The following is a 16,792-nucleotide window of genomic DNA, read 5'->3' on the forward strand; positions in this document are numbered from 1 at the left end:
ATATTTTATATTTCTATAAACATTCTTAAACTTTGTAACTTATATGCAGTTAAGTTACATGGAAGCAGATCCTTTAAGGGACTTTCTTTAAGATTTGTTTGGTGGGTTCAGAATATTACCCAGTCTGGAGCAAATTACTTTCAACTACTGAGACAGGACCTTTTCGAGTACTCTATCCAATCCTCCAGTCTGGCTGTAGGGAAGAGGTACTTTGTCTGGCCTTGTGTGAATGTTAAGCACTGTTCTCTTTAATTCTTTTGGATGGTTCTTTCACAGCTTCTGGCAGTTTCCTCAAATGAATACAGTGATCAGTACTATGTTGAATACTCAGTGGGTACCTTCTGCATAACTCTGAGGTTATTTCTCTGTGAAGTTTTCTCCTGTCTGATAGTCTGTCCTATGAACTCTAGTCAGCTTGTTCTCTCTGAACTCTTAGCTTCCATCTCCTCAGGCCAGGCTCTCCCTATGTTCCTCTTCCCTGAACGGTAGCTTGAAATTCTCTCACTGTAGTAAGCTAAGACATTTACACAACTCACCTCATTTGTCTTCCATCCTCAGAAATCACAGTCTTTGGTTGTCTGATGCCCAGTATCTTGATTTGATATTTTTGTTGTTGTTTTTTATGTGGTAGGATAAATCCCGTCCTTATTACTCCGTCTTGGCTGAAAGCTGAAGTCTCAACTGATCTTAATAATGGAAATGAGCTATAGGCAGATCAAGACACTCTATATACACGTCTTGTGTAGAAAATCCAGCTTATGGTAAAATATTGAATCAAAGTTTCTTCTACATACGCACGCATATATATAAAAAATATATATTTTAATTTAAATTACAATCCCATACTCTGGTGAAGTATCAATTTTAATGAGCAAGAAATTTAATCCTAACTGTTCACTAAAGAAAGAAAGAACAAACAAACAGATACTGTAAGAGTATCTGCCATTTAATAAGTAGTGAGAACTTCACAGAAATGTGTACCTCAAATCCAGCCTCTATGATCCTTTTATATGAGAGCTATTCTTAGATCTTACTGAATTTTCTGACTTCATCCTACTGAAGAAAAGTTTCAACCTTCCTCTGTCAAACATTTTTTTCTCTCAAAAGTACAGTGTAATACTTTCAGGTACTCTTTCAGGTAAAATGATAAGCCATCTCCTGAAATATTATCTTACCAATGAGAGTTAATTTGGTAGGTGTTTTTAAATGTAGGTTATGCAGGAATATCTGCAAAATTAGTTATCTCTAAAAAAGTTCTTGAAAAGTTTTGATATTGGTAAATTTATACCTAGATTGTTAGTTTTACGTAAAAACAGAATCTTTGGGGAAAAAAACCTTTAATATTCAATATCAAGACCAATATTCTAGTTTTCACTGCATTCTCTTTGAGCACAGTAAATATTTTCAAGTTTAAAAGGCATTATTACAACTGCTAATAATAAAAAAAAATCTTAAAAAGTGGGAAATGTTTCTAGAAAAGAAGAAAACATTTTAATAAAAATAGGTGGAAGCAAACAATGAAATAATTAATTCAGACTGGAAAATAATGTCAGATTGTTCAATGACTTAAGTGATTCAATGTTATGAAAATTTTGTGTCAACTATTAAAATGAAATAACTGTCTAAAAAGATAGGTAGAATGAGTTCTTATTCAAAGTGTCTTAAGAATCAAATAGCCTAGGAATATAATTTCAACATGTGAAAAATAAATTCTTAAAATTTAGGTCATTTACCTGTGATTTGCTGTATTTCCTGCAGCTCAGCACCTTAAAACATTTTGGTATATCACCTAAAGACAGTCGCTTTCTTTCACTGAAGATCAAGTTATCGGCAAAGTACAAAATGGTAATTAAAAATTTCTAGTTCAGTGCCAGGCACACATTGTTCTTTTAATGAATCAGATTATCTCAACTTTGTAAGGATTAATTAGGTACTTGTAGCAGTTCTTTTAAATTTCTCAGAACACTGTGCCACCGTATAACTAAGTGGCAGCCTTGTAAACTCAAAGAGTTCATAGAAACTCAGAAAATCCATCACACTTAATTCCACTAGAAGAGAGACATTTTTGATTAACTATGACATTATTAAAATATTATTGCATATTTTTCATTTAAATATTAACTAAGGTTTATGTAAGGACAAACTATCATTGGAAAAAGGGGGGAAATTAGTATTATAATATCTTTTAAGAAAAAATTATAGAAAAATACATGAAATAGTATTTTTCTAAACCTGCATGTATTTTCTCCAAAATCGATAAATATCAAGATTTTATCATAGTTAATATTATAGGTTAAAATATATTTTGGAATAATTTTATATTTACAGAAAAGTTGGCAAGATAGCACAGAGTTCCCATATGCCCTTCACACAACTTTTTTTCTGCTAGCACCTTAAACATTTGTCAAAATAAAGAAATTGACATTGGAACAATACTATCAAGTAAACTACAGACTTTATTCATATTTCACCACTAACGTTCTTCTCTTCCAGGATCCATTTCAGGACACTGCTTCACATTTACTCATCATGCATCCTTAGTCTCCTTCAATCAGTGACATTTCCTGTCTTTTGTGTTTTTCATACACGAACTTGACCTTTTTTTTTTTTTTTGAGGTGGGATCCCGCTCTGTTGCCAGGCTGGAGTGCAGTGGCACGATCTCGGCTCACTGCAACCTCTGCCTCCCGAGTTCAAGCGATTCTCCTGCCTCAGCCTCCCAAGTAGCTGGGACTACAGGTGCACGCCACAATGCTGAGCTAATTTTTGTATCTTTAGTAGAGACGGGGTTTCACCATGTTGGCCAGGATGGTCTCAATCTCTTGACCTCGTGATCCGCCCACCTCGGCCTCCCAAAGTGCTGGGATTACAGGTGTGAGCAACCATGCCTGGCCGAACTTGACTATTTTTAAGAGTACTAGTTATGTGTTTTGCATAATCTCCCTCAGTTTGGTTTTGTCTGATATTGTCTCACGCAGATCACAAGGTCAGGAGATGGAGACCAGCCTGGCTAACATGGTGAAATCCCATCTCTACTAAAAAATACAAAAAATTAGCCGGGCGTGGTGGCATGCGTCTATAGTCCCAGCTACTCGGGTGGCTGAGGCAGGAGAATCACTTGAACCTGGGAGGTGGAAGTTGCAGTGAGCCAAGATCACACCATTACACTCCAGCCTGGGCGACAGAGGGAGAATCTGTCTCAAAAAAAAAAAAAATCAATGAACTTTGAGGGAGAATATCTGAGAGGCGAAATGTGTTTCTCATCACATCAAAGGTTACGTCATATCATGTCTTATCACTGGTGCTATTAATATTGACATTTGGTTAAGGTGAGTCTGACAGGTTTCTCCCCTATAAATTTACTGTTTTCCTCTTTCCATATTCTATTATTTGGAAGCATATAACTAAGTCCGGCCCACAGTCAAGTGGAGGAGAATTAAGCTCCCTCTCCTGAGCAGGGAGGCTGTATCTAAACTTGGAATTTTTCCATAATATTTATTTTTCTTTCTCCCCAATTTAGTTATGTGTTTAATCTATTATTTATATTAGGGTATACTCATAGATACTTACTTTACTCTCTAGGCTATAATCTAATACTACTGTTATTTTTTTGTTGCTCAAATGATTTCTGCTTGGACCACGGGGACTCTTTTGGGTTGACTCTTGTGTTCATGCCTCATGTGTGCAAGTGGAATATATACATAAATACATATAAACATTTTTTACTTTACTTTCTGTCACTATAAAATCGAAACTCATCTCCCACTTTCCTTACTTCACCCTAGAGTTAGCCATTTCCTTTAATGGAGTATGGTGTAAAGATCTGGGTGCTGGGTATGCTTGTTTTCACTGTTTTGTCACTGCTTCTATACTGTCTCAGTACACAGAGCTAAGAAGTATTCGTATTATACAAACTGGTGTACACACAGACACACCTACCCACCCATCCACCTACATGCACACACATATTTCTGTACTTACCTATTTGTGTGTATGTGAGTTAATACAGCTATCTGATTCTAATTTAGCACCACAGGGTTTATAATATTTTTCTCCTATTGCTTGTCATGTCCATCTTACTTGTTCAGCTATAGTATGCTTGAAGAGTAGCTTCTGAAATCCTAGCCCACACCCCTGTGAAAACTAAATTTGCCAATTAGAATACAGTGTTTATGTATATTTCTTCTTGCTTTTAGCCTTCCAGTATCCAGTCAAAACACTGTTTTCCAAAGTTTACTTAGGTCAGCTTTTTTTTTCTCCACTCCAGCGATAATACAGTTTTAAACGGAATTCTCTTGAGAAAAACACTACGATAAGCTATGTGGAATTTAGAAACATAATGTTCGAAAGTTGATTCTGAAGATGATTATGATTCATTTTTCACAGAAGCAGTATTCTAACACATTTTAATCTATCGTAATTATAATTCATCTCAATATTATCAGAGCTGTTTGTCCTTTTAGCACGCCAATTAGAGCACTACATCGAATCCTCCTATTGGGGTGAAGCAAGAGACGAGGAAGATTACTTGTTGTGACTTTTATTAGATATATTAATAGCTATAATAGGGCAACTCTGCTTTTCCCTCCTAAATTCACTGAGTTGCCTTCAGCTGGTACATTTCTACTGATTGTCTTACAATCACTGAGAACTCATTTCAAAAAGACTAAACACCTGTGTTAAGTTTGCTGAGGCTGCCAAACGAACTACAGAAACATATTCTTTCACATTTCCGGAGGCCAAAAGTCAGAGATCAAAGTGCTATCAGTGCCACACTTCCTCTGGAAACTCTAGTGGAGAATCTGTTCTTTGCCTCTTCTTGCTTCAGGTGCCTGTTGGCATTTCTTGACTTGTGTCTGCATCCTTTCAATCTTTGATTGTCTCCTATTCTTCTCTGTAACTGTCTCCTCTGCATGTCTCTTCTGTTGTCATTGGATTTAGACCACCCCAGATAATCCAAAATGATCTCATCTCCAGATCTTTAACTTAATTACATCTTTATACCAAATAAGGTAAGAATTTGACTCCATGGAGACTTAAACAAACAAATAAGGTAACATTCACAGGTTCTAGAAATTAGAACTTGGATATATTTTGGGGGGACCACCATTCCAGCTACTACAGTAAGTGACAATAGTTGGAAGTGTCTTCTGATCAGTACATTGAATGGAGATTTAATCCATGGGATTCATGACTTAAATTTTATGTGGTAATTCACTGCCGCCCGCCCCCCCGCCCCCAACACACACACACACTGTCACCACCACATTTCTTGGATCTTTGCTTTATCCTGGATTGGTTGAGTTTGTCAGGGACCTGGGTTTCACTCAGGTAAAGTTAATAGAGTCACAGTCTTTTAAATTTTGCTTGTCTGACTTTTGTCTTAAATACTTAGCAAACATGCTATTATCTTTCATATTCACCTTTCTGAGAGGCAGTATAAAACAGTTCTTAAAAGCATGCACTGTGCAAAAGATCTACCTGGGTTCAAATCCTGACTCCTGCTAGGTGCACCACTTTATGCAATTTTCTTTGGCTCTGTACCTTTCTCATATGATTTTACACATACATACACACATGCGTACACACACACACACATACCTTTTTATGTTAAAATACACACACAGATATAACTTTATATTAAAATACACAAACACATACATAACTTTATATTAAAACACACACACACATTTGAACAGTGCCCAGACTGTAGAGGACACTGTGTATTATTAGCTATTATTCTAAAGAGCCACTCTAGTCTTTTTTCAAAATAACAACTTCTTGATAAGCTCAGTTATCAAATCTATTCTTACATAATTTTATGCCTAAAATGTTTGCAAATATTTCAAATAAGGAACAACCAAGGAGTACTTAAAATTTCAGATATAAAATAATCACTAGAGATAACATAGAGACATAAAGGAAGCCTGTAACTTTGAGTGAAATAAAAATTGCCAGTTTTTTCAGGTAGGTTTGAGATTCAGTGAAGTTGTTTCTGTTCTAATGGAGAGGACTAGATGCTCAGAGGATTTGTCCTAACAGTTAGAGGCTTTCACCTTGAGGTTACTGGTTCTCATTCAACGTAGGACAAAAGTAATTGAAAATCATTATCATTTAAAAACTATTCAGTACCATCTCAGGAAAAGGCTGTTTGCTTTACTCTGGTTTTCAGGTGGCAAAAATCCCCATCACCCTGAACACTCGTCAGTTGGCCATCTAAGTAGAGATGTTAGAGGGTGAATAGGTCTCAAGATGGAATGACAGTCTCCTTCCCCAGGGTTCTCTTGAGAAGCTGGGTAGGTGCTAAGAGGGGAAGGTTAGAGGGGAAGTTTAGGTGGTCACAACCTCTGCTGAATTAAGAAAGTAAGTGGCTGTTAGTTTGTAGATGGGGAACCAACACTTACTAGGCATTAAATCCACCTTCCAATGGAGATTCTGAGATAGTTTTATGGATAAATTTTTAAAATAGCTTTATGAAGTATAATTTACATACATAAAATTCACCTGTTTTACATGTCTAATGGAATGATTTTTGGTAAATTTACTGAATTGTGTAACCATTGCCTCATCCGGTGTTAGATCTTTTTGTGGAGGAATGTAAAGGAATAAATACTCAAATTACTTAATTTCAAAGAAGTTAATACATTCGGGAAAGAGAGAGGGGGAACAAAAGAGCAAGAGAGAGATAAATAATGGGATTAAAAATTATGCATGGCACATGGATACATATGTAACAAACCTGCACATTGTGCACATGTACCCTAAAACTTAAAGTATAATAATAATAAAAAAAAATTGATTAAACCTTAAAATACAATTTTAATACAACTGCATAGTATTTGGAGCTGTCATTGTTGACATTTTATTTGCAAAATGTCTAATATTGTGAAGACCTTAGTGGATCATACCACAGGTCTTTATATCATCATAATGCTTTAACATTATGCCATACGTATGGTAGGCACTTCAATATTTCATTTAGTATTTAATATTAAGTACTTAATATTAAATAAAGTTATCCATCCTCATAATTCCTCCATGTTTAAGTATTTCATATCCAGAATCACTGAATAAATTTAAATACTATTATAGGAAAATCAGAGTGTCTGTTATATATGCATTGCTGAAAAAGCCACGTTTCCTTTTAAAGTTCATAGTCCATTAATAATAATAATAGCTGACACTTATATAGCATCTACAATATGCTAGGCACTATCCTAAGAACTTATTAAATTATTAAATATTCTTATTTAATCCTTACCACATTTTGCAGTTAAGAAAGCGAAGCCATAGGGAGGTAAAGTAACTTGACAAGGTTACAAATGATGAAGCGCCAATCAGAATTTAGGCAGTCTAGATCCAGCGTCTTTGTTAACATCCGAGAACAACTTTCATTTTACCAACCAGTTTTCTTATCCTTGCTAAATCAATCGTCCAGCGCTAACAAAGATTTTCCCCAATTCCTTTATTGTTTTAACCATCCTCACTAGCTGAATTCCATGGCTAAGCATTCGTATGGCATGTTCACGAGTGCCAGAAGTTTCTCAGCCCTACTGACCTTCTGCTGTACTCATCCTGTGCATTTCTAACCCTAACTTCATTAAAATATTTATACTTTGAGCTTATATACTCAGTCTATTAAGCAATGCTGAACAAAATCTAACGATTCAGCCACACAGCACTGTTTGAGGTGTTTGATGTCCAGTCTCAGCTGGGCTCTCCCCATTGTTCAGGAACCTTGTTTTGTTTTCTTTATCCTATCCCACAGTGGCCATGCATAGTCACAGCCCAGACAGCCCACAGTGCACTAAAAACTGAAATAATATCTCAAATGCCTGGCAATGAAGAAAGAATGTTATCATTAAGGGGCAAAGGGGAGGGGGGCAAGAGAGGAGGAGACAGGAAGAGAGAGAGACGGAGGAAGGGAGGGAGTGAGAGGGAGGGGACAGAGAGAGAGAGAGAGAAAAGAAGAGAAGGACAAGGCTACTATCACCTACACTGTGTCATTGTGTAGAATAGAAAAAGGTGCCTACTCTTGGTTAACACATTTTTTTTTTTCTTTTGTGAGATGAAGTCTTGCTCTGTTGCCCAGGCTGGTAGTGGCATGTTCTTAGCTCACTGCAACCTCTGCCTCCTGGGTTCAAGTGATGCTCCTGCCTCAGCCTCCAGAGTAGCTGGGACTACAGGCGCGTGCTACCATGACTGGTTTTTTGTTGTTGTTGTTTTTTTTTTGAGTAGAGACGGGGCTTCACCATGTTCGCCAGGCTGGTCTCGATCTCCTGACCTCGTGATCTGCCCACCTCGGCCTCCCAAAGTGCTGGGATTACAGGCATGAGCCACCGCGACTGGCAGGTTAATACACTTCTAAGGAATTCATATCTTGAGAAGCAGGATGCACTTCTGTGGTGGAGCAAGGGAAGGCTCCTCTCTCAGAGTAGAGTGAATGATTTCAATTGCTGGGCATACCTTACATAGTATACGGCCTGTAAAACTGTAGTGGCCTTGTGTGAAGAGAGGATTTTAAAGCTAAGGTAGATTTTTAATGAAATTAGTTCCTACAATTATAGTGTATGTGTCTGTGTGCGTCTCTGTGTGTGTATGTGTGACATTCATAGCACTCTGGATGCAGGCATGGAGAAGGCAAATTGATTGGTCCCAGCCTGGGGTTTTGTCATGTGAGTATGGCAAAATCACAAGGCGACAAGTTAGTTAACAGCACTGGCAAGTTTCATGGGTAGTGGAATCTATGATGAATAGAAAAGGAAAATGTGGCACACATGTTGATTAGTCATCCCTTTCTTCCATGGGAACAGAACCACCATTTTATTCACATGTTGCACAGTAATGGAAGGTGGTCCCAACTCAAGCAGTGAATCACAATTAGTTTAAGCTACTCATAGAAGTTACATTACTCTATGCCACTTGTTTCAGAGTAGACATGTGACCTAGTTCTAGCCAAAGAGATACAAGAAAGTTTGATAGTGACATCTGGGAAAAGTTGTCCTCTTGGCAAAGACACAGGAGAAATGCATTTTTCTTTACCTTTTATGTGGCCTTATTGAGAGGTGAAAGCCTGCTGGCAGTCCTCACAGCCCTCCCTCGCTCTGGGCACCTCCTCTGCCTGGGCTCCCACTTTGGGCGGCACTTGAGGAGCCCTTCAGCCCACCGCTGCGCTGTGGGACCCCCTTCCTGGGCTGGCCAAGGCCAGAGCCGGCTCCCTCAGCTTGCAGGGAGGTGTCGAGGGAGAGGTGCGCGCGGGAACCGGGGCTGCGCGCGCGCTTACCGGCCGGCTGGAGTTCCGGGTGGGTGTGGCCTTGGCGGCCCTGCACTCTGAGCGGTCGGCCGGCCCTGCCGGTCGCGCCGGTCTCAGGCAATGAGGGGCTTAGCACCCAGGCCAGCGGCTGCGGAGGGTGTACTGGGTCCCCCAGCAGTGCCGGCCCACTGGCGCTGCGCCCAGTTTCTCGCTGGGCCTTAGCTGCCTTCCCGCCGGGTAGGGCTCGGGACCTGCAGCCCGCCATGCCTGAGCCTCCCCCACTCCGTGGGCTCCTGTACCGCTGAGCCTCCCGGATGAGCGCCGCCCCTTGCTCCACAGCCCCCAGTCCCAATGACCACCCAAGGGCTGAGGAGTGCGGGCCCACGGGGCGGGACTGGCAGGCAGCTCCACCTGCTGCCCTGGTGCGGGATCCACTGGGTGAAAACAACTGGGCTTCTGAGTCTGGTGGGGACGTGGAGAACCTTCATGTCTAGCTAAGGGATTGTAAATACACCAATCCACACTCTGTATCTAGCTCAAGGTTTGTAAACACACAAATCAGCACCCTGTGTCTAGCTCAGGGTTTGTGAATGCACCAATTGACACTCTGTATCTAGCTAATCTAGTGGGGACTTGGAGAACCTTTGTGTGGATACTCTGTATCTAGCTAATCTGGTGGGGAGGTGGAGAACCTTTGTGTCTAGCTCAGGGATTGTAAACGCACCAATCAGCGCCCTGTCAAAACAGATCACTCAGCTGTCTGTAAAATGGACCAATCAGCAGGATGTGGGTGGGGCCAGATAACAATAAAAGCAGGCTGCGTGAGCCAACAGTGGCAACCTGCTGGGGTCCCCTTCCACATTATGGAAGCTTTGTTCTTTCGCTCTTTGCAATAAATCTTGCTGCTGCTCACTCTTTGGGTCCACACTGCCTTTATGAGCTGTAACACTCACCCCAAAGGTCTGCAGCTTCACTCCTGAAGCCAACGAGACCATGAACCCACCAGGAGGAACGAACAACTCCAGATGCGCCACCTTAAGAGCTGTAACACTCACCGCGAAGGTCCGCAGCTTCACTCCTGAGCCAGCGAGACCATGAACCCATAAGAAGGAAGAAACTCCGAACACATCCTAACATTAGAAGGAACGAACTCCGGACACGCCGCCTTTAAGAACTGTAACACTCACCGTGAGGGTCCGCGGCTTCATTCTTGAAGTCAGTGAGACCAAGAACCCACCAATTCCGGACACATTATGGGAGAGTGATGCGTAGAGCTGTGGCAGCCATTTTATGACCATGAGACAAACTTGAGGTCAAAAGCACATACGATGAGAAAATGAAACAACCATAGACCCTGGATCCTCCGTCACATTTTAAAAGACAGTAGGGCTATCACTGATCACTCTCTTTTTTTCTGAAAGTTCTCCTTTTTCTTGTCAGAAGCCACATTCTCCTTTAACACTACTCCTTGTTCTTAAAAGTTACTTATTTGGCTGGGCACGGTGGCTCACACCTGTAATCCCAGCACTCTGGGAGGCTAAGGCCAGCAGATCACTAGGTCAGAAATTCGAGACTAGTCTGGCCAACAAAGTGAAACCCCATCTTTACTAAAAATACAAAAAATTTGCAGGGTGTGGTGGTGTGCGCCTATTATCCCAGCTACTTGGGAGGCTGAGACAGGAGAATTGTGTGAACTTGGGAGGCAGAGGTTGCAGTGAGCCGAGATCATGCCATTGCACTCCAGCCCGGGCGACAGTGCTAGACTCCGTCTCAAAAAAAAAAAGTTACCTCTTTGTTCTTTCAGCTCTCTGATTTTCTTTTTCATTGCTAATGATTTCCAACGAGGGTGATATGTAATTTTAAAAGGTATATTTATATAGTCTAGTTTATCTTTAGTTGGTATAAATCGTTTGCCTTTTAAAAAGCATATTTAGTATTATTTTATCCTTCAGAGTCTTTTTAAAAATAGCTTTGAGATGAAATTCACATGCCATACAATTCATCCATTTAAAGTGTACAATTAGTTTTTAGTATATCCACAGAGCCATGAAACCATAACGACAACCAATTTTAGAAAATGTGTATTATCCCAAGAAGAAATCCCATATCCACTTGCGTTCACTCTTCGTTTCCCCTGCCCTCCAGCCCTAGGAAGCTAAAAATCTACTTTCTTTCTCTGTAGATTTGCATATTCTGAACATTCCATATACGTAGAATCACATAATATGTGGTCTTTTGTGAGTGGTTTCTTTCACTTGCTATGTTTTTAAGGTTCATCTGTGTTGGAGCACATTATCAGTAACTCTTTGGCTTTATAATGCAAACTATTGAAAAGCAAACATGTGACATGAGACTCAAATATCAAGAAAAAAAGGTTTCAAAATATTTATTGAGGATCTCCTATTTGCCACTGTTAGCTAGTAACCGCACATGGATCATTCTCTAATTGTTATCTTCATTCCTAAATGATCTATTAGGCACCAGAATTACATTTCCAGCTGCCATATTGACTTGGGTGTCCAGGAGCTGACACCTTGAACTCAGTTCTCCCTCTTTCAAGGACTTCTTTATTTTTGCTAGACAGAATTCCCCCAGGCTCAGAAGCTCAATCTTTAATTCCCTTTCACTTTCATATCCAATCAGTCGCCAAATCTTATAAATTCTATTTCTCAAATATTTCCTCTGTTTTGGTGTGTCAAAAATGTTATGGGTTGAATTGTATTTCTCCACAAAAAGATACACTGAAGTCTTAACCTAACATTACCTCAGAATGACCTTATTTGGAAATATAATAATTGCAGATATAATTAGTTAAGATGAGGTCATACTGAAATAGGGTGTGTCCCTCATTCAATAAGGCTGGTGACCTTATAAAAAGAACACTATGTGAAGAGACAGAGACACAGGAAAATGCCATATCACGATGGAGGCAGAGATCCAAATGATGCATCTATAAGCCAAGAAATACCAAAGATTGCTGGCCATCACCAGAAGCTAGGAGAGAGGCATGGAATAATTCTCCTTCAGAGCCCCCAGAAAGAACCAAACCTGTGGACACCTTGATTTTTAGCCCCTAGAACTAGGGTAAGGTGACAAATTTTTGTTGCTTAAACTACCTAGTGTGTGGTACTTAATCACTACAGCCCTAGGTAACTAATACAGACACTAAAGTAGACATAATACTTTAGGCATTCATTATATCATGCATCCCAAATCTTTATTTCATCATTTTCTCTGCTACCCCAGACCAAGCCATCATCATTTCATACGTAGGCAATGTTAATCACCTCCTAATTGTCTCCCTTGTCTCCCACAAGAATGGCACCCCTGTTGCCATTCTTGTATCCTTACGATTCATTTGCCACATAGAATATTTTAATAATTAAACCATATCATATCAGTGTTCTGCTGAAAACTCTCCAATAGCATCCCTTAAATGGACATTAAAGGACCTATATGAACAAACAGCTGCCTAGCTCTTGCACCACAATTCCTGCTACTCCTCATTACACACCAGGTATGCTAGATTTTTTTTTTTTTTAAAGACCAATTCAACTCCTCCATTGCACAAACTCTGCCATTCTGGAATGCTCTTCCTCTCATGGCTCATTTCTTCTTGTCATCACACTCCAGCTTAAATGTCAGTTCTGGACGGCTTTTCTTGATGACCGGAACTAACACAGATATTTGCTCAGTTTTAATTCTCGACAATGCACTTACCACTATCTGACATTGTTTTGCATTATTTTATGTATTTCACTGGTAATTGTGTCTCCTCTCCCTCCTACCCCCAATAGAGTATGACAACTGGGACTTGTCTTACCATTTATCCACAGTATGTGGGAAAATGGCCGGCACATGGGACTTCAATAAATATGTGCTCAATGGTGAACCACCTAGGTAGGCAGATATGTACACTAGGATCCTGCTCGTGGGGAGCTTAGGTTCTAAAGGGAAAGGTCAATAAATGGCAGAAAAACAAACACCTAGATTCTGTTAACTGTTGCATAGAAGAGATTGAAGTTATACAGAAGACACTGAGGAGTCTATAATCAGAAGTTCTCAGGTATGAGCTGACATTTTTGCTGAGGCTGGAATGAAGGCTGGGAAAAAATTAAGCAAGTAGAGCTCAGCTCCCTGAGAATTTCCAACAGAGAGAACAGCAAGCAAATAATCTTAGAGGCTATTATACAACAAATTCACTGAGTTCCAGGAAAGTCAGTGTGACTAGAGCATAGTAAAACTGGAAAATGATGAGAAAAGTGGCTGGAAAGGTAGTCAGGGTCCAGATTATACAAGCCTTGTTAGAGAATGATAAGCTGTTTCTATTTTACCCTAAGTGAAATAGTATGCTATTTAAGTTGCTAAATGACATCATCTGATTTACTGAGTGTAGAGTCTCACCAAACTGTGTCCCTGACCACCAGCATCAGAATCACTTCTGAGCTTGTTAAAATGCAATCTGAAGCACCACTCCAGAACTGAATGAAGATCCCTAGGTGATTCATATGCACATTAAAGTGTGAGAAACACTGGTACAGAGAATGGAGCAGAGGTGAGAAAGAGTAGAAGAGGGGAAGTCAGTTAGAGAGCTACATTATGGTCCAACTGAAGGAAGACAGTGGCCTGCGTAAGAGTGATAGCAGGAAGGATGAGAAGACGGATTCTAGGTTATGTTTTGCAGACAGTTTGTTTAGGTCTCCTAGCCAGCTAAATGGAGATCTCAGTAGACAGGCAGTGATACAAGCCTGGGTTTCTGAAAAAAGTTTAGGCTTGGAGATATAGATCTGTAGGTCTGTTATTAATAGTCGTCCTGCTTCGGGTTCTTTTTTTAAATTTTCTTCCTTTTTTAGTGCTTTATATTTTACAAATATCTGCAGCAGTTTTTTTGTCATCTTTATGGAAGACAAGGCACGCCTTAAAGTCGTTCAAGTCCTTCACTTTCTCACACTGAGGTCTGTCTACATATACACTTACCTTTCAAGTCTATGAAACCCCTTATAAAAACTTTCCTTTGAAATATTTTAAAATTCAAGGCCCAAGGCTGATTAATACTGTTTCTCCTCCATAACCCCTAGGATCCTCCAGTTCTAGGTTTTAACGAGAAAAATATCCTCAATCCTCTCCAGTTTCTAGGTGTAAAGCAGCTTGGACCCTCCTGGGTTTGGTGGGTCCATCTCTCTTGGTGTCCAATTCTGTATTCTTAAAAAGCAATTACTGAAATAGAAGCTAGTCAGTTAATGGCAATAAAAGAAGGGAATTCCAAGTGGGAGCTTCCCAAGCCAAGAGGAAGAGAGGTTTCTTGCCTTATCACTGTAAGTGGCAGAGTGGAGTTCCAATTCAATGACATCATTTGTGTTATCAAAGATAGTTTAATCGTTGAAAAGCTTGTAACAATTATAAACACAGGCAAACGCCTCTTCCTTTTTGGCCTTACGGAGAACGAGAAAAGTTCTTCCCATGGTTAAAATTCTTAGCTGTTGGTAATGCAGAAAGGAGTACCAGAACAGCAGAATTCCAACGGTATTCCAGGATTCTGTGTCTTGGTTAATTTTAAATTCATGTGACCTGGCAAACTTAGGAGAGTCCTGGTTGTAAGTGGTATTAACATTTTCAGCAGTAGTACTCTAGCTACACTTGACTGTTGCCCTCTCTGTGAATTTACATGGTATGTTTGAAATACTGCCCCTCAAAAGTCTCAGAACTTTGAGAAATGCGGTCGCTTCCAAAAAAACCCCTTATGTCCAATTTGAAGGGGGCGCTCGCTGTCAGTGGGTATTTAAGCGGGTACTTAAAGAAAAGCGGAATCCATTCCGGAGCCAAGAATAGATCAGGGTGAGGAAGGCCAAGGCTGAGCGAGGTCAGCTTGGGACCCACCTCCTAGAATGGCCTCCGACGGCAGGGAAAAAACCGTTAAGGGGAGGAAAGGGCAGGTCCCTGCGGCCTCCAGGTGCCAGCCGCGTGAGTGGGCGGAGAGGCCTCGGTGCCTCCTACCCGCTCGAGACGTGCTTCCCGGCATCAGCCCAGGATCCGCTCCTCCCCGCTGGCGGGGGGAGAAAGGGCAGGAGGCCTTCCGCCCCGGCTATAAAGGGCCCCGGACCGCCGCGGCTCGCCTCGGCTCGCCTCGACACGCCTAGGCGCCCTCCGGCTCCGCCCTAGCCGCCGCGTCCCAGCTCGAGCTCCAGCGCCCGCTCAAGCCCCACTCGACCCTCTCGGGCCTCGGCTACTTGGACTGAGGCGGAAGATGGCGGCTCCGGTGACTCCCGCGGCTCGGGCCGAGGATTCCGAGGCGGCGCTCAATGCCGCCCTGGCTGACGTGCCCGAACTGGCCAAACTCCTGGAGATCGACCCGTACTTGAAGCCCTACACCGTGGACTTCCAGCGCAGGTACCGCCGGACTCCCACCACCCCCACTTAGACGGGCAGCCCGCCTCCCAGGAGCCGACTCGGGACGCGGGCCGCTCCTCCGCCCTCGCGCGCCAACCCCGCCCCAGGCGGGGAGGAACCTGAGTGGGCGGGGCTCGGGGTGACTCGGGTAACCGGGTTCTGTGGCTTCCGTAGTGGCAGGTTGACAGCTCTGGTCCCCGGAGCAGGCGCTGAAGAAACTTCTTTCCTCATCTCCTTTCCCCTCTGTTCTGATCAGCTGGCTTGCGCCATAGGGTACGTGCTGTGGCTCCAACACTTATTCCCCGTAGTGCTGCTGGGGAGCGACTCACCGCCATTGCAGGTTTTCCGACTTTGGCACGCACTAGCGTGGGCCGGTGGAGTAACGTGGGCATAACTCCTGGCACGTGTAATTACGCATTTAAAACTTTCTAGTTTATTTCATAGCAAATATTGTGATTTTATATCTAAAAGGATTCCTTCAGGCAGACACTATATCCTAACTTCTGTTTTTTCCTTGCTAATATTCCTCATTTAGGGGAAGATTACACCTACAATGATCAATTTTTTCTCCCCTTGGATCAACATTGATAAGTTAAATGTACATCAACATTTGTCCGTGTGTGACTTTGCCATCTTGAAGAGGGGGAAAGGTCAGGAAAGCAAAACTTCTACAGGCCAATGTCGTTTTAGCTTGTCTTCTACCATTGTGTACCATACCAGTTTAGTTACTGGGCTAATGATTCTGTTAATAAGTTCTACTAAAAAGGTACAGGTCTTTTGTTGTTGTTGTTGTTGTTTGAAGTATAAGAGCTATTATACAAGTTGTAATAGTTATACTTGTGAGGTTACCCCATTTTTATTTAATAGTTTCTCCCCTTTTAGGAGAGACACTGCAGGATGGAAACTATCCTGGCAACAGAAAATACGTGGCCAATTTTTCGAGTGAGGGAAAACATCCAGCTAGTTAACTGGCATGAAGGAGCGTTGAGAGTAATGAAAATGGGTTGATTTGGAGTTTGAAAAAAGCCCAGCAAATTGTTTGTGTCCTAGCATTTTCAGGTATTAAATGCATTCAAATCAGCAAGTGCTTATTGAGGAACTCCTATAAATAAAACACTGCTCTAGGGATTGTAAGGGATATGAAGTTTCATTCT

The 16,792-nt window shown here is 41.3% G+C and overlaps 1 protein-coding gene across 1 annotated transcript in view; it reads left to right on the plus strand.

Moving 5' to 3' along the window:
* The first annotated feature begins 14,745 nt into the window (after positions 1-14,745).
* The window catches only part of GBE1 (1,4-alpha-glucan branching enzyme 1), a 277,012-nt gene continuing 274,965 nt past the window's right edge, over positions 14,746-16,792 (plus strand). Inside the window, exon 1 of the mRNA XM_003255144.3 lies at positions 14,746-15,638. Within this exon, the coding sequence (XP_003255192.1) occupies positions 15,496-15,638 (143 nt within the window). The 5' untranslated portion in view covers positions 14,746-15,495. The remainder of the gene's footprint in view (positions 15,639-16,792) is intronic.

Source organism: Nomascus leucogenys, chromosome 21 (assembly GCF_006542625.1).
Source record: "Nomascus leucogenys isolate Asia chromosome 21, Asia_NLE_v1, whole genome shotgun sequence".
NCBI lineage: Eukaryota > Metazoa > Chordata > Mammalia > Primates > Hylobatidae > Nomascus > Nomascus leucogenys.